Here is a 20,872-nt window from a genome sequence, read left to right on the forward strand (position 1 = left end):
CTGTGCGACCCCATAGACACAAGCCCACCAGGCTCCCGCGTCCCTGGGATTCTCCATGCAAGAACACTGGAGTGGGTTGCCATTTCCTTCTCCAATGCAGGAAAGTGAAAAGTGAAAGTGAAGTCATTCAGTCGTGTCCGATCCTCAGCGACCCCATGGACTGCAGCCTACCAGGCTCCTCTGTCCATGGGATTTTCCAGGCAAGAGTACTGGAGTGGGTTGCCATTGCCTTCTCTGCAAAAATCCCCTATGTATAGGCTTATGGCAGTGAAACTCAGACCACCGTATATCATGTTATTCTTACAGCAATCACTCACTCGGACAGATAAAAAGGACTCTATTGTACTAGATGAAAATATATGTTATGGGAGGCTACAGGACATCACATGGTTAAAATTATAAAAGCATAGGCTTTTGTATGCTGGATAAATGATTTTACCTCTAAGCCTCCATTTTCTATCTATAAATGAGGGTAGTAACAATACATACTGAGTAGGATAAGATTGAGATAATGCAGGAAAAGCTCATACACATGGTAAGTGCTCAATAAGATTAACTATTTTTACCTTTAATTGGGATATATATATGTGAATAAAAGAATATAACTTTCAAAATTGTTCAACTCAAAACTCTTTACAATATAACCCAAACCCTGCATATGTTTTCTTTTGACTGACATCTTTTTCTAAATTAGGATATTATTGATTAGTACACTATTAGGCACACAGAAAGAGCTTATTAAACAGCTGAATTGAAGTGAATTAAGAAAGCTACAGGAATTTTCTAGGTGGCTTTGGAAATGAAGATTTTTCCCCACAAATATTGTTTCCTACCTTCTTCCATAGAAATTGCTGGGTACAGATGATTGAAGCGGGGGGGAAAGAGAGAATGCACAATATTTTATGCTATAATTTATCAGATGAATTTACCTACATTAATAAAAGTGAAGTGCCAAAATTATTCTCTAAAAATTTAGTGGAGACTTAGTAACAAAATGCTAAATGAATATCCTATAGAAACCAATACATTCGTGAGCCTTGCTGGAAACGGAATCTGTTTGCTTCTGGCAAATCCTATTCCCTTCTATCCTAATAAACTCTGCAAGAGTTGCATTCTACTCATTTTGAATTAAGGCACTTATTATTGATTCATTATATTTTTAGAACTCAAACCTTGAATGAAAAGAAGAAAGAGAAAGGAAGAGAGAAAGAGGAAGAAAAGATGGAAGGAAGAGGGAGAAAGGAGGGAGGGAAACAGATGACAACTAGAGTGCATTTTCAGTAAATAACTCTTTAGTAACTGTCTATACACTAACATATGCTTGGAATTTTTCAATAACTCTTGAGTAATAAAGTTGTGTACACCTTCTGAATCAGTATCTTTACCTGAGATTTTTTTTTCCTATAGTAACTTACAAGCAGAACAGAACTATATGAAATAATATTTCATTTTGATATTTCATATTTAGAAATATTTATTTGTAACATCATCTCCAAAAACTAAAAAGAAATGACTTGATAGTTCAGATAGTGCTGTCCTCCATCAAAAACATCTCTGCGAGAAATGATCCCTTAAGCCAGTGGGCTCCATACCTGGGGTTCTTGGACTCAGAAATATGTGAGGATAATAATACAGAGCTGCAAACTCTTTTCAAGATGGACTTTGCAAAAGTCTAACAGAAGTGGCACATAGCCTGTGCAAGCAAATTAAATGTGAACAAGTGGTCCTACTGGTTACCAGATACTGATTAAAGCTGAGTTAGAATTTTCATATGCCTTTGATAAACAAAACAGGAAAATGAGTTAAAGAAGTCCTTCAATCTGGTTTGGTAAACAAACTTTTTTTCAAAGCACAGGGGAAATAACTAGAATATCACCATGAAGATGATATCATGACAAATGTTTCTGATAAAATGTTACATTAGAGAAAAAAGATGAAGGGTAGTATTGCAGCTGTTACTATAATCATGTCAAATACGGTTCCATAACTGGAAGGTAGTATGAAAATATTGCCAGTGTAAAGGAATTCTAAGAATTTATTTCCCAAAAAATGTCTTTATAGTTGTCATGTTTTCAAGAGAAAAAAAAATAGGAATTTTTGGCTTAGAGAACTGAGAAATAAAGTGGGTGAGAACTCTCTATGGGCAAGTCTATGTCTATGCCCCTCTCCCTCCTCGGGGTGCCTCTTCCCCTTCTGTAACTGCTGCCAGGGAGCATATCGGAAGGGCCTTGATCAGTAGGTTCTAGCTGCACTCTACAAGCTAACATCCCTCATTAAGGCAGTAAGTCGTTCACAAGTGTTTGCCACCATGGATGCCATTGTTGACCCATTGCCATCTGAAAATACTGTGTAGTGAACAAACTACACTCATTGAATAGTAATTCAGCCCCACGTTTATTTGTCAAAGGCACACGCACTATGCCACCACGCAGCCTTGCTTGCCAGTAGATGTGCAATGCATGGACTAGCCATAGACACCTCAGGGGACTTCAAGCTGGGCAGTGAACCCAGAAAGTGTGACAACACAAGGACATTTGCACTTTCCCAAACTGAAAACTGAAAAGTCTTCTAAATCCCAAGGAATGAATGTTTATGGTAGGATTTCAGATGGCTGCCAGGAGGCCATATGGGGCATGGGGACGTTTAAAGATCCTCCCTTGGGCAGGAAGCCAGTCCTGGAAGAGACGGAGCTGGCTTCCCCATGAGGCAAACGCTGGATTTGAGGTGTCAGCATACTCACAGATGGTGGATCTGAGGTGTTTGTAAGGCTGGTATGGCTGAGACCACCAGAACTCCCGTTGCTTCCTGTGCAAAAACAAATACACTGTGAGAAAAAAATAGAACCCAGGTTAACCCAGGTGAGACAGACCCAGGACAAAAAGTTTTCTAGAATTCTGTTGCCTCCAACCAAGTGAACAAGATTCCACCTCCAAAGTGTCAGTTGCTCAGTTAAGTCCGACTCTTTGCGACCCCATGGACTGTATAACCCGCCAGGCTCCTCTGTCCATGGAATTCTCCAGACAAGAATACTGGAGTGGATAGTCATTCCCTTCTCCAGGGGACCTTCCTGACCCAGGGGTCGAACCTAGGTCTCTTGCATTGCAGGCAGACTCTTCACCATCTGAGCCACCAGGGAAGCCTCCACACACATTGTCAAATACGTTCTCCAAATGTACAGTCTTTCTTATTTTGTCCTGCCTCATGGTATCTTCTCAGAGCCAAACCGATTTAGAGTTAACACCCAGCCCATGACCCTAGTTCATATGCCCAGGGCTTCAGTGCATGAGCCCTGGCACCCCCATCTCTGGTGTGGTAGCCCGCTCCAGCAGGTCTCAGAATATTCACCACATGTTCTGGTTTCCCTCCCAAGCTGTGAGGCTCTCCATAGTCCCTTTAGAGCCACATGAATTTCAACTCCTTCTGTTGCCCTTTATTTGTGCACTGATCCAATAAGCCTGTCATTTCTGTGTGCTCCTTGCAAGACCCCCACCAGAGCCTCCACACCACTCCCTGCTCTGAGACCATGAGGACTAATCTCATTAGGCCTTTATCCCTGGTGTGTGTCCTCAGCCCCCAAATTCGGGTCATTCTTTATCCTCTGCACTTTAATCCCTGTTCCATCTACCACCCACCGCTCCCTGACACCCTTTCACACACCCTCTGGAACTGGTAGCAAACCTTTAGTGAAGTCTCTCACAACACTTTACCTTCTTGGAGCTTCCCTGGTGGCTCAGATGGTAAAGAATCTGCCTGCAGTGCAGGAGACCTGGGTTCAATCCCTAGGTCAGGAAGATTCCCTGGAGAAGGGAATGACAACCCACTCCAGTATTCTTACCTGGAGAATTCCATGGACAGAGGAGCCTGGCAGGCTACAGTTCATGGGGTCTCAAAGAGTCAGACACGACTGAGTGACTAATATTTGCACTTTCACTTTTCACCTTCTTGCCCTAACTAAACCCAGGTCCCCCGGAGGTCCCTGCTCCCCTTTCCTCTCTTGCTCCCAGGCGTGTGTGGGTAAACCAGCCCAGACTCGAGGGGGAGGGGTATCCTGATGCGCAGCTTAGCTGACTTCGGTCGTGTCAACATTCCCACTGTGACTGATTTCCAGCTGCCACCCCTGACGTCACTGACCATGAGGAAGGGTGCACATGGGCTCTGAGGGCCGGCTCTAGCATACCACGAGGCCCTCAGCCCACAGGGCCTGGAGGTGGGGGGTCTCTGCCCTGCCATCTCCAGACCATTCTCCCTCTTCCCTAGAAGAGGCTCTCACTTTGAATACCCTCCTCCTGACTCTTCTATAAGCCATTCTCAGATGATTCCTGCTCACTCCCATGCTCTTAACACTGCTCCATCATAATTCATGATGATTTTTATTTGGCACATTAATGCCTCTTCCAACACCCTGGCCTCTTGGTTCCTTGATCTCCTCTCTTCCAATGGCCTTAGCTACTGCCTCCCACTGTCATCCCCTAGACCTTTCAGTTCCAAAAACTACAGTCTCCATAATTTCAATTTCTAGCATCCTTTTCTTCTACCAGCAACTTCTGTCTTCCCACTCCAATAATCTATCAACCTCTTTGGAACCTATAATCCACTGACCTGACTTCCTTTCCACTGATCCTACACTGTCACCTCCCTCCTTAACATAAATGTCATGATCCTTCATAAAAGACACTCTCTTCTCCCTCTCTTGATTTACTGCTAGGTCTGACTCTCTGTCTAGTCTGGACCTGTCCTCCCAGGAAGCTGACCAAATTTATATAAATTTAACTGTAAATTTATGAACTTGAAGCCTAAGTGGGCCCTTAATGCTGATGATACTGTATTTACTCAATCAATTTCTCTCCAGTTCTCATAGAAACTTTTCAAGCTTTCTCCTCTTTCCTTCCCAAAACCTCCACCCACTTTTCTCTCAGCCATGACATTGGTTGAGATGAAAATAAGAGCAGATGGAAGAGACTTTCCATAAGCTTGCACCATATCCCTCATTCTCAGCTGTGCCCACACTGCATTCTCTACTGCTGGGATTACTGTGGGTAAACTGTTCAGAATCCTGTACAAGGCCAACCCCTCTACTTATAGACTTCATCACCTCTCCATCTGCCTCCTCAAGGACTGATAACAGCAGCAGTTCTCTCCTCTTTCTCCTGTATCAGGAAAGTTTCGCTCTCACTGGATTTCCCCCATTAGCATTATCTACTCCACCTAAAAACTCTTTCATACCACTCTACTTTCTCCTCTAGCTATTTCTCCACTGCTCTGCTCTGCCTTATTCAAAATGTTGCAAAGACTTTTCCATGATCAGTTGTCAATGTCTTCAAAGACTCAGATTTTGGCCCACCCCTCCACTGAAATTGCTTTTATCAAGATCACCAAGGACCTCCTTTGCTAAATCCAGTGGTCAATTCTCAGTCTCCACAACAGTGGTGAACATAGTTGATCAGCACACTCTACCATCATGATTTTCATCCTGTCTCATTGGCGATTCCTTTTCAGTCTCTTTTGCTGGCTCCATTTTCTTCTTTGTGATCTCTTAACATTGGCTGAGTCTTGTGCCTCTTATTCTATCTTCTTTCTATCTCTAATCACTTCCCTGGACCTCAGTAGCACCAAGGCGATGGTGATGAGTTGAAATTCGGTAACTGAGCTTTCAACTCAGCCTCGAAAGGTTAATAGAGGGAGTCAGAACTACCTAAAACTTTAGTTTCCCAAGTAACTATTCTCTCTTTTCAAGTTGATATGATTATCCTGGTCCCTTTGGTACTTAAGATGTTTAGAGCATATTGACAAGTTGACATTTGGATTTACAGACCAGTATGTGTTCATCTATCTGCTTGTCTCTCCTCTCATCTTAACTACAGTAACACTGCTTATCTCCCTTAATTGCAAAAACATGAGAAATGTTTTATTTCCTGATGACTCAGTCTTGGGTCCAGGAATGATGACTTTTCTTACCTCTTCAGAAGTTGGTTAGAAGGGATTAGCCCAGCACAGGTATCAAGGTCAGAGATTTTCCGGGCCTGCCACCAGAGAGCATCATTCTGGTCCACAATCTGGAGGATGTCTCCTTTCTGGAAAGGCAGCCCGGCATCCATGCAAGGGATGGTGGGGTCCTCCTGGGGCCAGTACTCGATCATGGCACGAACATACACCTGATGGAAGGCACACAATGACATCATCAGAAGAATCCTTACCCCCAGGTTGTTAAGACTTAAAATCATCTCTCTCACTCTTCTACCTACTGGTGCTATCTTTCCTCTCCATCTTCACCAAGAAGAAGAAATCCCTTCTTGAACTGAGTCTAAGAGCCATGAAAAAAAAAAAAAGTGACTTTGGGAATAAAATCTTTTAGCTCTGAGAAGTCTCTGCTCAAATGTTCACCATTCCTGATGTTACTTCTTAACTTCTCAATACCCCCATCTTCTCTTACTGTGTCCATTTACTGATTTGCGTCTCATGTCATCAGTGTTGAAAAATATGCAATACAATATTGAACAAATGATCAACACATTACAGAGGATAGTAGTAAAATATAAAGTTTTTGGTTTGTTTTTTTTTTTGCTGTTATTGTGGAGGATTTACTGTGTGTGGGTAAAGGTTTTTACTGTGGGTAAAGGTTTTTATTGTGTGGGTATGAAGGTTCAGTTAATTCTTACCGTCTTCTGGCTGTTAACAGGAGGGTCAGAAACTGGAACCACCTTGAACATGATTGTGCCACGAGACATGGCCTAGAAAATGCCAGAGGAGAGAATGGCAAATCTCAGACTTTACTGGGTTATTAGAATTTGGCAGGTGAAAGTTAAAAACAATGTGTGCAGGTCAAATGGTGACATCTCCCACAGGGGCTTTTACAAGGGCTCAACAGCTAAATATCACCACCCAGAAATGGACATTAGAAGAACTATAGCTTCACTTCTGTCCTGCTGTGTGGGGTCCAGGGTCCTGAGGCTGGACTCTCCTAGTACCCTCCACCTGGCTCTCATCAGGACACCACACTCAGCAAGCTCTTTTTCCCCCAAAGCATGAGGAGGGAAAGGAACTCTTGATCTGACTTTCACTCTTCATGTCTCTGTCAGTAAGTCTTTCCTGAACACTTGTTTCTATATCAGGCAGCCTCATCTGATAGGGAAGAAGATCCCAAGTCTTCTCGGGGGTACTGACAAGCCTCTAAACTAATGGTGGAGGAGATAGAGAACCTCCTAGCTTGATGTGGGAGGTAGGAACACACCTCTCAGCCCCACTGCCCCCAAACACACACCATGACAGACACTGGAGATCCAGAGATGAACAAGAAAGATCTCATTCTCACTCAGGAATCTCATGATCCCACTGTCATGGTAACTCCACAGCTGGTACCAAAAGGACTGTGGTGGACACATGTGTATCTGTGACTGACAGTCCTTTAAGCTCTTTTGGCAGTACATTTTAAACCACAAAGAATCTTGCATAGCAGTTTGCAAAATATTTAGGTACTTAATATACTCCTTACTGGGGGCTTCCCAGGTAGCGCTAGTAGTAAAGAACCTGCCTGCCAATGCAGGGGATGCAAGAGACTCAGGTTCAATCCTTGGGTCGAGAAGATCCCCCGGGAGAAGGAAATGGCAGTCCACTCCAGTATTCTTACCTGGAGAATCCCCATGGACAGGGGAGCCTGGCAGGCTACAGTCCATAGGGTCACACAGAGTCGGACATGACTGAAGTGACTTAGCATGTACACATACTCCTTATTATACCACTTCTCTTCTCAGTCCCTAAGGCACATCTATGAAAATCTAGAGTTCCCACAAGAACCCAGTGTGAGAACCACTAGTACATGTAATATATAATAACCGACCTCAGGCCCACAGTGGGGGTGTGCACGGGGAGAGGTGGGCAGGGCATGACGCTATGGCCATATTGACAGCTGAACGGTGACCCAGGCAATGGTTTGAAGGATGGGAATGAGAACTGAAAAGAAACCAAAAGCTCATATAATCAGGTCATAAATCCCCATCTCAACCACAAGGATTGGCAGGGCCAGCAAAGATGTCCCCCTCCCCATTTGCTGCCCTCTGGGGACTTCTTTTCTACCTCAAAGCTGCCTCAAAGAAACTGCATAAAAATGTTAGGGGAGTAAGGGGTGGTTTGCTCAGGTTCAGCCTCTCCTCCACAGTCTCACTCTGCCCACCCCAGGCTCAGTTTCCAACAGAGCAACGCAGGTGATGAGGACCTGGGCCGTCTTCCTAAGGCTGAAAGAGCAGCTTGGGAAAGGACATCTCCAGCAGGGTCCAGATCAACTGGGGAGAGGGAGTACGTGAGGGGGATGAGATGCATAGAAACAGACAAGTTCTAGGGCCTGGAGAGAGTAGGCTGCCGGGAGGGACTCGAATCCCCCTCCCGGCACACACGCCAGAGGCTGGATGCAACACGGCAGTGAGTCATGGATAAGGCGAGGAGGAGACTTGTTACCAGAATGTGGATCACTTGCTCAGGGTCCAGTCCTTCAACTGAAACTCCATTCACTTCCACCAGTTTGTCCCCGGCGTATAACAGCCCTAGGCAAACCGGAACACAAAACAGAGGGGTGCCAAACAACTCGCAAAAGGGCGGCAGCCATCCCAACACTACTTAACAAACTCACTAACCTAAGATGCTCTGACATCTTAAATTCTACTGTGAAATAATAGTAATAATAAAGCAAACTGGCTAGTTGAATTTACACCACCACCAAAGTACATGAGAATTGCCTTTTTCTACCTTTTCACCAACACTGGGCATTAACTAAAGGTGATACTTTTATTTTTGCTAATCTGATGTTGTAAAATGGAACTGGAACACTGGCAAGAAGATAACACTAAAAATAAAGATGTCTATAATTTCCTTCGCTGTGCAAAAGCTTTTAAGTTTAATTAGGTCTCACTTATTTATTTTTTTTATTTCCATTACTCTAGAAGGTGGGCCACAGAGGATATTGCTGTGATTTATGTCATCAAGTGTTCTACCTATGTTTTCCTCTAAGAGTTTTATAGTTTCTGGTCTTACATTTAGTTCTTTAATCCATTTTGAGTTTATCTTTGTGTATGGTGTGAGGAAGTGTTCTAATTTCACTCTTTTACAGGTATCTGTCCAGTTTTCCCAGCACCACTTAAATTTAAAAAATAAAAATAAAGATGTCACAGTCGTGAGTAAATGTTAAATGAAAAGGAAATGGGGTGGGGGTATTCTTCAAAAGAGAAAGTGTAGAGAAACTTGGGGGTTAAGATTAAGCCTTGAGAATTATGAGGTAAGACAGTGGAGACAAGAAGCATCTTGAAAATTTCTAGAAAGCTATCATCTTCAACAACATCAAATGTGCTAGAGAAGTAAAAATAGAACTGAGGCTGAAGGGAGGGCCAGTGGACTTAGCAACTAGGAAGTCTCTGGGTAATTTCTCTAAGAATGTTGGTGTATGAATTCTACACCAGGTTTCCGGGGTCATGAGCAGTGAGGACAAGGGACAGCAGGTACATAACTGATGGTTTCAGAAGCGCAGCAGTGAAAAGAAGGAAATTCGGTTCCCAGATAGAAAAGGCAAGCAACGACAGTCTGAAGATGTGGAAGAGCTGTGCCTTTAAGAAAGCAGAAGGACCAAGTGGAGAGTGAAAGTTGGCAATATAGAGAGAGGCAGACCTAGCCTTGAACCCTAACTCAAACTGTGAAACCTCAAGCAAGTTAGGTGGTTTATCTTTGTGAGCTTCAGTCTCCTCATCTACACAGTAGCATGATGATGCTTAGCTTGTTAGGTTTATGTGGGAATGTAAAGTGACAGAAAACTAATTTAATGCATAGAATGGAGGGACTTGGTGAGGAAGGGCAACAGGGTTGGTTTCTCTGGAATATTTCTGTCTTCCTTCTTAGTAACAAAGCAGTGGAACTTATTAAAGGCTCGACCTCACATAGGAGACAGGGGTCCCCTGTTTTCCCAGTCACGCTTGCACACCGCTGCTCCAGCTTACCACTCCTCTCGGCCAGCCCACCATGGATGACTCTGGCCACCAGGATGTCCCCTGTCATCTCGTGGCGCTTGATGGTAGCTCCCTGGGAAGAGAGTACAGTGGAACCCATTTTTTACCTAACATGACCACTTTCCTGGGGGCTTCCCTCAATGTCGTTCTGGTCTTTCAAACAAGGGAATTCATACCAACCAGGGTCATGGAAAAGGAATGACAACCCACTCCAGTATTCTTGCCTGGAGAATTCTGTAGACAGAGGCGCCTACAGGCGAGCTACAGTCCATAGGGTCTCAAAGAGTCAGACACGACTGAGTGACTATCACTCACTCACACTCAGGGCCATATGTATACCATGTCATCAAAAAGGAAAGGCCATTTCACTCAGGTCTGCCAGAGTCTCTATTCAACCACATAGACATCAAATAATATTGAGATCCTTCCAGAGATAAACAGAACTTCCACGATTCCAACCTAATCGAAGGAAATATGCTTAGAAAATCATATTAATGCCTTACTTAGCTTCCCCTTAACAGAGGAAAAAACTTAGGCAAATACATTAGAACTAGGTGAAATATATGTACATGTCACAGAGCCAAATAATAAAATAATTTCTTTTTTTCTCATAGCTGTTAAAAAAGAAAAACACTAAGCAGAAATCTTTTCTGGTGAAAACATTACAACCTGTAAAGTGTTTGAAATCACAGGCAAAATTGATTAAAATATATTTTAGCCATTATTATCATGGATTCCCTCATGTTGCCTGAGTGCCTCACACTATAGGTGACCATAGACAAGAATATTGCCCAACAGTTATTTCAAGCTGCCTACCGCACTAAATTTCAAGAATCCTAAGCTGAAGCAGTGATCTCTGCTAGAATCATATGAGGAAAAAGTACAACAGCACTGATTTTGACTGCTTTCCTCTGGCCGACTGAAGAAACAGAACAGACAAGCATTACAAAATTCTGCCGGCAACCATGCTTAGCTGGGAATAGGATTGCTATGATAAAGTCAGAAAGACAGGTAGGTAATCAGCAGATCAGCAGAAAAGGGGAAGCACATAACCCTCACCAAAAGGGAGAATAATTTGTAGCTCAAAGATATCCTTGATTGGATGGGGGAAGTTAATAGTTAAATAAAGAGAAATTATTAGTTTAAATAACACATGCATAAGGAAAACTGCCAGTGATTCTGTGTATGGCCTTTGAAACATTTTGCTTATTTTAAACTAAAGAAAATTTTTATTAAAAAAATATTGTCTAAGTAACTACTAGAGATAACTTAGCTCCCAATTAACCCTGGTGTGATCCTAAATGAAAAGATTTCCTTACCAGGGGCTGCTGGTTCTTCACCAAGCAAACAATCCTCATTGCTTCCTCACTCTCAGGGATGTTGTCTGGCAGTGGGGGAAGAAGGGGCTCAAAGTCCTTCTGAGCTACCGTGTCGTGGGCGCTGAGCAAGGCCTGGAAACAGAGAAGGAAAAGGCAAACGAACCTCACGCATAGGATGCACCCACCTAGAAGACGCTGACTCAGTACTGTGTGAGACACACGATGACAACCAAAACGTGCATGCCAGGCACAGTTCTAAGTGTTTTATGTGGATTAACTCAATCGTCACAGTAACTCTGAGGCAGGTGTACATATATTTTTAACTGTTAAAATTTATTTTTATATAATTTTAAAGTTTACTTTCCATTTTCAGTTATTACAAAATACTGGCTGTATTCGGTGTTTGTACAGTACATCCCTGTAGCCTGTCTTACACACAGTAGTTCATACTTCCCACTCCCTCGCTCCTGTACTGGTCCTCCCCACTTGCACTCTACTGGTAGCTCCTAGCTTGTTCTCTGTATCTGTGAGTTTGCTCCTTTCTTGTTATATTAGATTGTTGTATTTTTTAGTTTCCCCATATAAGTGATATCATACAGTATGTCTTTCTCTGTCTGATTTATTTCATTTAGCATAATTCCTTCAAAGTGTCCATCCATGTTGCTGCAAATAGCAAAATCTCATTCATTTTTATGGCTGAATGGTATTCCATTGTGTGTGTGTGTGTGTGTGTGTGTGTGTGTGTGTGTGTGTGTATCACATCGTCTTTATCCATTCGTCTGTTGATAGACACTTACGTTGCTTTCATACCTTGGCAACTGTAAATAGTGCTGCTATGTACATTGGAGTGCATGTATTTTTTTAAAATTAGTGTTTTTGGGGGGTATATACCCAGGAGTGGAATTGCTGAGTCAGACGGTAGCTCTATTTTTAGTTTTATGAAAAACCTCCGTACAGTTTTCCACGGGGGCTGCATTAATTTACCAGGGTTCCCTTTTCTTCACATCCTCATGAGGCAAGTATATTCACTGTCCCCATGTTATAGATAAGAAAACAAGGCACAGAGAGGGTAAGTAACACAAAATTTATTCTTTCATTTCTGATAAAATGTATTCTGTCATGTTCTTTTTTCCTGGAAACCCATGTAATCCATGATGCTCCTGTAGACTTGAACTACAAAATAATTATTGTAATAGTTTCCCCAGGCAAGGTAGAATGAGAGGCAGTAATCAAAACATCTTGCTGGTTTAATTTGTCAATGACACCCAAGATCCCATGTGAAACAGGATGAGAAAAAGCAGTCCCCTGGTTTAGGGTACGATCAAATAGTTCCGGTATGTTAAAATGTAATTTCATGGGGTAGGGAAGTAGTTATTCTACAACTCTGCCTGAGACTGGTGGACAGAACTCTGTTGGAACTCAGAGAAAATTCTGTAGGTTTATCTGGTGAAATAAAACTTTTTGACTCAAAAATTCCATTGCTTCAGATGCAGATATTCTCTTAAAGTTCTAATTTGTTGATAAATTGGTCTCAAAACCTGTAAGGTAGGGTTCTGTTCTGCAATCAAATGTTCTTTATATATCCCCTCATAGAGCTAGTCATTATTTTACTGTTTTTTCCAAATACCTTCATACATTTTATCTCTGAAACTTAAAATATTTCCCAGTTGGAAAGAATGTATGGTGCCTTAACTGTCCCCCAGAATTTTGGAGGAATGGTGGCTTTTCAGGGGGAAAACAAGATGCCGTGAGAAGTCCTGAATGCCTCCATATAAATAGAGCCGGCTTGGCTCCATGACCAATGAGATTAAGTCGCCCATAAGTCACATCTGAGTCCCACATCTTTCGGTATAATCTGTTGGTTACCCACATACAGTAAAAGAACATCTATTCCAAGAGCACATCTTTATTTCTTCTTCCCAACTCTGTCAATGTGCTGGATGGTTATACCTTGTCAATTTTAGCAAGCACTTGCCTTAAAGTGTGGAGCCTGGAGGATCTGTCTTAGCTCTTGGATCTCAGGGGACTTGGGGGTTTCGCATAGTATCTTCACTACCTGGTTGGTGGGAAAACATACATGTGAATTTTTAATAATCTTTATCACCTAGTTAACATCACCCAGGTTGGATAACAGGTATATTGACATGATATTTACCTAAGAAAAGCTGTTACTAAAGCCTTCTTCTTCACCTTTAAAGTCAGGTGAAAGTAGCATTTTTTCTTTATTCACTGAACTTCATTACAGCAGGTAGAATCCAAGACTGGAGATAGATCTAAACCACAGTGCCTTTGTCCTGGCACCTCACAGACTTGGAAGAAGGACTAACTTAATTTTGTAAGATCATATGTGCCAAGGCAGCGTCCCTCAGTGCCACTAAAGTGACTGTTTGCTCATGTGAATGCTTTATGGGCAAGTTAAGGTATCTGAGTTCTCCAGGACAGGCTCAGTTACTTGGAAAACCAAGTAGCTTTAATCCCATGGGATGTTTCATTTTTCAACTAAAAAAATGAAATGGTAATTTGTATTTTAAAGCTTTTATTTGATTAGTAATTTTAATGTTTGTGGCAAAAAAAAGTGTTAGAATAAATTCTGATCCCTTTGCTTTGGTTTAAGTGTAGACCTGGCTTCTGATAGAACATAAGAGCTTTCAAGAATTTAACTCTGTAAATGCTCACCAGTCAAGCAACATCACATCCAGTCAAATGAAAACAAGAGGTTTAGCAAACTTCACCTCCACTCACTAGGGTTACAGCTGAATAAAATCACATGTGTGTGTTTCCCCTGGATAGCTAAGAACAATTTAAGTTGTTGATTACTGGAGTTTCGGCTGTAAGGTTTTATTTTTTTTTTTCTTTTTAAAAGTTTCTATTAATGTGGTTTGGACAATAAATAAAAATAAAATGGATTATATTTATGCATCCAAATATTGGGCTTCCTTGGTGGCTCAGACGGTAAAGAATCCACTTGCAAGGCGGGAGACCTGGGTTTGATCCCTGAGTGGGGAAGGTCCCCTAGAGGAGGGCATGGCAACTCCAGTATTCTTGCCTGGAGAATCCCCATTAACACAGGAGCCAGGTGGGCTATGGTACATGGGGTCACAAAGAGTCGGACCTGGCTGAGAGACTTCCATTTTTAAGCAACTATGTATTGAACATTTACTATGTGTTAGGTATTGTTTTTTGTTTGTTTGTTTTTAAATATGTATGTATTTATTTACTTGGTTGTGCTGGGTCTTAGTTGTAGCACTCGAAATCTTTGATTTTTTTCTGACATGCAGGATCTAGTTCCCTGACCGGAGATCGAACCCTGGTCCCCTGCACTGGGAGGGCAGAGTCTTAGCCACTGGACCACCAGGGAAGTCCCTAGACAGTTTTAAGTGATGCATATACAGCTGTGAATAGGCAGACACAAACCCCCACACTCATAGAATTTAAATTTTTGTTAGGAGCCACAGATAATAAGTAAAATGTGTAAGTAAAAAAAATAGTTTTATTTGATGATGAAAAGAATTAAGAAGAAAAATAAAACAATGAAGGTGGATAGGGAGTGCTATGAGGGGACTGCAATTTTAGATGGGGTGACCAGAGAAAGTCTCTGTGAGAAGCTGACATTTCAGTGGAAACTGGAAGGAGATGAAGAAGCATATCATGTGGATATATAGGCAAGAGCATTACTGATATAGGGAATAGCAAATGCAAAGGGCCTGTGGCAGGAACATGTCTGATTCAAACAACCACAAGTGGTTCATGAGGCTGGAGCAGAGTCAATAAGGGAGAGGGGTAGTAGTTCAGTTCAGTTCAGTCGCTGTCATGTCCGACTCTTTGCAACCCCATGAATCGCAGCACGCCAGGCCTCCCTGTCCATCACCAACTCCCAGAGTTCACCCAAACTCATGTCCATCAAGTCGGTGATGCCGTCCAGCCATCCTATCCTCTGTCGTCCCCTTCTCCTGCCCCCAATCCCTCCCAGCATCACAGTCTTTTCCAATGAGTCAACTCTTCACATGAGGTGGCCAAAGTACTGGAGTTTCAGTTTTAGCATCAGTCCTTCCAAAGAACACCCAGGACTGATCTCCTTTAGAATGGACTGGTTGGATCTCCTTACAGTCCAAGAGACTCTCAAGAGTCTTCTCCAACACCACAGTTCAAAAGCATCAATTCTTTGGCACTCAGCTTTCTTCACAGTCCAACTCTCACATCCATACACGACCACTGGAAAAACCATAGCCTTGACTAGACAGACCTTTGTTGGCAAAGTAATGTCTCTGCTTTTCAATATACTATCTAGGTTGGTCATAACTTTCCTTCCAAGGGGTAAGCGTCTTTTAATTTCATGGCTGCAATCACCATCTTCGGTGATTTTGGAGCCCAAAAAAATAAAGTCTGACACTGTTTCCACTGTTTCCCCATCTATTTCCCATGAAGTGATGGGACCAGATGCCATGATCTTCGTTTTCTGAAGGTTGAGCTTTAAGCCAACTTTTTCACTCTCCTCTTTTACTTTCATCAAGAGGCTCTTTAATTCCTCTTCACTTTCTGCCATAAGGGTGGTGTCATCTGCATATCTGAGGTTATTGATATTTCTCCCGGCAATCTTGATTCCAGCTTGTGCTTCTTCCAGCCCTGCGTTTCACATGATGTACTCTGCACAGAAGTTAAATAAGCAGGGTGACAATATACAGCCTTGACATACTCCTTTTCCTATTTGGAACCAGTCTGTTGTTCCATGTCCAGTTCTAACTGTTGCTTCCTGACCTGCATATAGGTTTCTCAAGAGGCAGGTCAGGTGCTCTAGTATTCCCATCTCTTTCAGAATTTTCCACAGTTTCTTGTGATCCACACAGTCAAAGGCTTTGGCATAGTCAATAAAGCAGAAATAGATGTTTTTCTGGAACTCTCTTGCTTTTTCCATGATCCAGCGAATGTTGACAATTTGATCTCTGGTTCCTCCACCTTTTCTAAAACCAGCTTGAACATCTGGAAGTTCACGGTTCACATATTGCTGAAGCCTGGCTTGGAGAATTTTGAGCATTACTTTACTAGCGTGCAATTGTGTGGTAGTTTGAGCATTCTTTGGCATTGCCTTTCTTTGGGACTGGAATGAAAACTGACCTTTTCCAGTCCTGTGGCCACTGCTGAGTTTTCCAAATTTGCTGGCATATTGAGTGCAGCACTTTCACAGCATCATCTTTCAGGATTTGAAGTAGCTCAACTGGAATTCCATCACCTCCACTAGCTTTGTTTGTAGTGATGCTTTCTAAGGCCCACTTGACTTCACATTCCAGGATGTCTGGCTCTAGGTCAGTGATCACACCATCGTGATTATCTTGGTCATGCAGATCTTTTTTGTACAGTTCTTCTGTGTATTCTTGCCACCTCTTCTTAATATCTTCTGCTTCTGTTAGGTCCATACCATTTCTGTCCTTTATCGAGCCCATCTTTGCATGAAATGTTCCCTTGATATCTCTAATTTTCTTGAAAAGATCTCTAGTCTTTCCCATTCTGTTGTTTTCCTCTATTTCTTTGCATTGATCACTAAGGAAGGCTTTCTTATCTCTCCTTGCTAGACCATTCAAGCATGACCTAAATCAAATTCCTTATGATTATACAGTGGAAATGAGAAATAGATTTAAGGGACTAGATCTGATAGATAGAGTGCCTGATGAACTATGGACGGAGGTTCGTGACATTGTACAGGAGACAGGGATCAAGACCATCCCCATGGAAAAGAAATGCAAAAAAGCAAAAGGGCTATCTGGGGAGGCCCTACATAAGAGGGTGGTAAGTCAACATTAAAGAGAGGTAATGCTATGTTTGGCTATATAGTAACTTTGATGTTTACTCTGAGATGAGAAGTTGTAGGAAGAGTTTGAGCAGGGAAGTGACACATTTTGACTCATCTTTAATTCAGAATGTCTTAATGGCTGCCATGACAGGAATAGATAGTTAGGGAGCAAGAGTAGAAGGAGACGACCAGGCAGGATGCTACATTGCAATTATCCATGTAAGAGAAAATGATGCTATATTCAGTGACACAGCAGAGGTGGTGTATTTCAACATATTTTGAAACCAGAGCTGAAGGACTGGATGTGGGTATGAGAGAAAGAGAAAGTCAAAGATGATCCCAAAGATGTTGGTTTAAGCACCACAAAAACAAAAATTGTGCTCAGTCATGTCTGACTCTTTGCAACCTCATGGACTACAGACCACTAGGCTCCTCTGTTGACGGAATATTTCCAGGCAGGCATACTGCAGAGTGTTGCATTTCCTACTCCAGAGGATCTTCCCAACCCAGGGATCGAACCCACAAGTTTGTGCCTCCTGCATTAGCAGGAGGCTTCTTTACCACTAGCGCCACCCGGGAAGCCCCATGCAAGAACAAAAATAGACAGAAAAGGCTGGAGCAGGAGTAGCTTTGGGGTGGGGATGATCAGGAGCTCAGTTTGGGACCTGTTAAATTGGAGGGTCCATTAAACAGTAAAATGGGCAGGAGGCAGTGGATGTAAGAGTATAATTTAGCAGAGAAGTCCAGACTAGAGAAGTAAAATTGGAGATCATTAATAGAAAAACATTACCCTGTTTTCATAGCATAACTGAGTCGAATTTTTAGGGAAAAAGAGAAAAATGGACACATTTCTCTAGAAATGTGTTTTGTTTTAATTTGGGGAGGCAGGAGGCCAATTGTCTTTCTTCTTTTAAAGCTCAATTAGAAGCAAGGATTAGATGCATAGTCACCAATTAAACATTTAGAGCATTTAAACTAGCACTATGAGTAAAATGGCATCATGTTAAAATTACTATTCTCTGGATGAAAGAAAGCACCTCACCTCGCAGGATAACACCTGTGCATGGGGTGTGGCAGGAACGAGCTTCTTCTCTTTGAATTCCTGGAGGCTGTCATAAACCTGCAGAGGGGCAGCAAGGAGAGAGTGATGTATTGAGCAAAGGCTTGCCAAGGGGAGAAGCAGCCTGGGCAACAGTGCCAGCAGGTGGGCAGCCTGTGTGCCAACTTTTAATAAGGCTTGTTAGGTTGCCAGAACTTTTTCACCTTATAATTAGAAGCTTGTACCCTTTGACCAACATCTCCCCATTTCCTCCATCCCCCAGCTCCTGGCAACCACTAATCTCTCTGTTTCTATGAGCTCCACATTTTTAGATTCCACATACAAGTGAGATGACATGGTATTTGTCTTTCTCTGACTTATTGCACTTAACATAATGCCTTGAGATCCACCCATGCTGTCCCAAAAAAGGGAGGATTTCCTCCTTTTACAAGTGAATAATATTCCACTGGACATCCCATTTCTGAGGATATTGTAAAATGAAATCATTATCTCAAAAACATATCTGCACCCCATGTTCATTGAGGCTTTATTCGTAATAGTCAAGCGTTTCCCAAGTGGCGCTAGTGGTAAAGAGCTCACCTGCCACTGCAGGAGATATAAGAGACCTGGGTTCAATCCCTGGGTTGGGAAGATCCCCTGGAAAAGGAAATGGCAACCCACTCCAGGATTCTTGCCTGAAGAATCCCATGGATAGAGGAGCCTGGCAGGCTACCGCCCATGGGGTCGCAAAGCGTTGGACATACCTGCGTGACTTAGCAAGTACACAAAAGCCAAAACATGGGGGAAAAGACTCTGTGTCCAGCAATGGATAAAGAAATCGGGCATTTTAAAGCCAGTGCTGTAAGGAGTACTTCTGGGTTCACACTAAATACATTGACACCTCTTTTAAAAGTATTAATATGCACCATAAGGCTGACCACATTTCACACCTAAGCGAAGGAGACACATCCCCCAAAAATAACTTCAAAAGGATCTTTCTTGATAATAACATTTGTTTAGAAGAACAAAATTATAGTCAGATAGTAGACGCTATTGTATAGTGTGAAATGTCAGCCAACTTATAAAAGAGAGCCTCAGAGTAAGAAAAACTTAAGATACCTAAACACAACTATGGACATTTCATTTCCTAATTTATAAAAACAAAGAGGAATGATATTTTAAAGCCTTTTTATTTGTCCTGAGTTGACCTCAAGGAAAAGGGTCGTGGACAGCTGCGTATGGGGTTGCCAATGACCATTTTCAGTGGCTGCTTTGTGACCCTGGGGCCCCTGGAAGACAGGAAGTTGAGGGCAGAAGAGAGGAGCTGCTATATTCTTTTCCACTCAAGTAATTTCCTTCCTGAACTTAGGGCTGTGTAGGTCTTCCTTGAACTTTTTCCCTGTTGAGATTTCCTGCCATGTGACAGGCGACACTGCTGGATGAGCAGGTGCCACTCCCAAGGCCATGGCTTCAGAGCAGTGGCGCGCTCACCTTGAGCAGAGCCTGCAGCCACGGGGAGTGGAGGAGGTCATACAGGAGACACACTCCGTTCACGTCTCGGCTGTAGAACAGGTTCAGCTCCTGTAGCACGAGCCTCAGGAGGTGCGAGATCCCTAGGAACAGGAGAGGGCAGAGATGGGGTGGCAGATGAGGGCGGAAAGAAGGGCAGGTGTAACAGGAAGGACAATTCAGACCATGAGGAGGCTCCAGGGGCTCAAAAGAAGAGGAGTGGACACTGCATTTAAAGCCAAAAGATCTACCTTCTGGCTCTGTTATCACTGTGTATGCTTCAGAAAACCATCCAACTCTCTGGGAACTAGTTCCTTATAGAAAATGAGGGTATGCTTGCTTTGCTATAGAGTTCTTGCTAACATTAGATGAACTAATAGATCACAATAATACAGATGAAAAATTTTATGAGAGCAGTATTGCTTTCCCCTCCCCAGTCCTAACAGCCTCTGGTTTATTCCAAAATTATATAGTTGTTTTCTGGATCCTTCAAACATGCAGTCATCTGTATTTACCCTTTATGAAAATTCTTACTAAAAAACTCTCCCAACAGGCTCTTAGAAAATATTTACTCATGTATGTACCTGCACTGGGTCTTAGTTGCGACACGCACGCAGGCTCTTTCAGTTGCAGCTTGCAGAATCTTTAGCTGCAACATATGAGAGCTCCCCGACCAGGGATCGAACCTAGGCCTCCTGCTTCGGGAGTGAGGAGTCTTAGCCACTGTAGCACCAGGAAAGTCTCTCCCAATAAATAGGCTTTTAATACAAACCTCAGGGTTCCACTATTAAAGGGACTGGACAGATTTTAGCAAATGCTTGTTTTTATAAGTGTTTTCATAGAAATCCTATTTGTTGCCATGGCATTCTGAATGTGAGCAAGTTGCAAAGTTCTAAATAGAAGTAAAACATTGTGGGATAGGAAAAAAAAGAGATTCCTAATCTACTGTATCCATTTCTTTCCTTTCTGCCTTAAAAATTGCTTGGACGTATCACTAATAGATGCAACAGGACACTTCAAAGTGTATAACAAGTTCCATATAGAAATCAGAATAAATCTATCAAAATTTCTGCCCCTAAATTGGATCACATTGTTAGAGTCATATTGAAAGGCCTTTCTGGTCTAGAAAAGGAACTTGGCACCACATACCGTTCTCCGAATTGGTTCCCGTAGAGAGCTTCTCATCCTTCTTGTCTTTTTCATCTGGAAGATCTGATCCTTTGTCTGACTGTATCAT

General features: G+C 42.5%; 1 protein-coding gene across 1 annotated transcript in view; it reads right to left on the reverse strand.

The window, feature by feature from the left end:
• The window catches only part of MPP4 (MAGUK p55 scaffold protein 4), a 41,955-nt gene extending 21,083 nt beyond the window's left edge, over nt 1–20,872 (reverse strand). Inside the window, exons 1-11 of the mRNA XM_055574775.1 lie at nt 20,785–20,872; nt 19,618–19,739; nt 18,130–18,207; nt 13,278–13,358; nt 11,303–11,434; nt 9,975–10,056; nt 8,449–8,534; nt 6,657–6,728; nt 5,956–6,152; nt 2,741–2,805; nt 834–851 (exon numbers count right to left, since the gene is read on the reverse strand). Coding sequence (XP_055430750.1) covers nt 834–851; nt 2,741–2,805; nt 5,956–6,152; nt 6,657–6,728; nt 8,449–8,534; nt 9,975–10,056; nt 11,303–11,434; nt 13,278–13,358; nt 18,130–18,207; nt 19,618–19,739; nt 20,785–20,872 — 1,021 coding nt within the window. The remainder of the gene's footprint in view (nt 1–833; nt 852–2,740; nt 2,806–5,955; nt 6,153–6,656; nt 6,729–8,448; nt 8,535–9,974; nt 10,057–11,302; nt 11,435–13,277; nt 13,359–18,129; nt 18,208–19,617; nt 19,740–20,784) is intronic.

Source organism: Bubalus kerabau, chromosome 3 (assembly GCF_029407905.1).
Source record: "Bubalus kerabau isolate K-KA32 ecotype Philippines breed swamp buffalo chromosome 3, PCC_UOA_SB_1v2, whole genome shotgun sequence".
Classification (NCBI taxonomy): domain Eukaryota; kingdom Metazoa; phylum Chordata; class Mammalia; order Artiodactyla; family Bovidae; genus Bubalus; species Bubalus kerabau.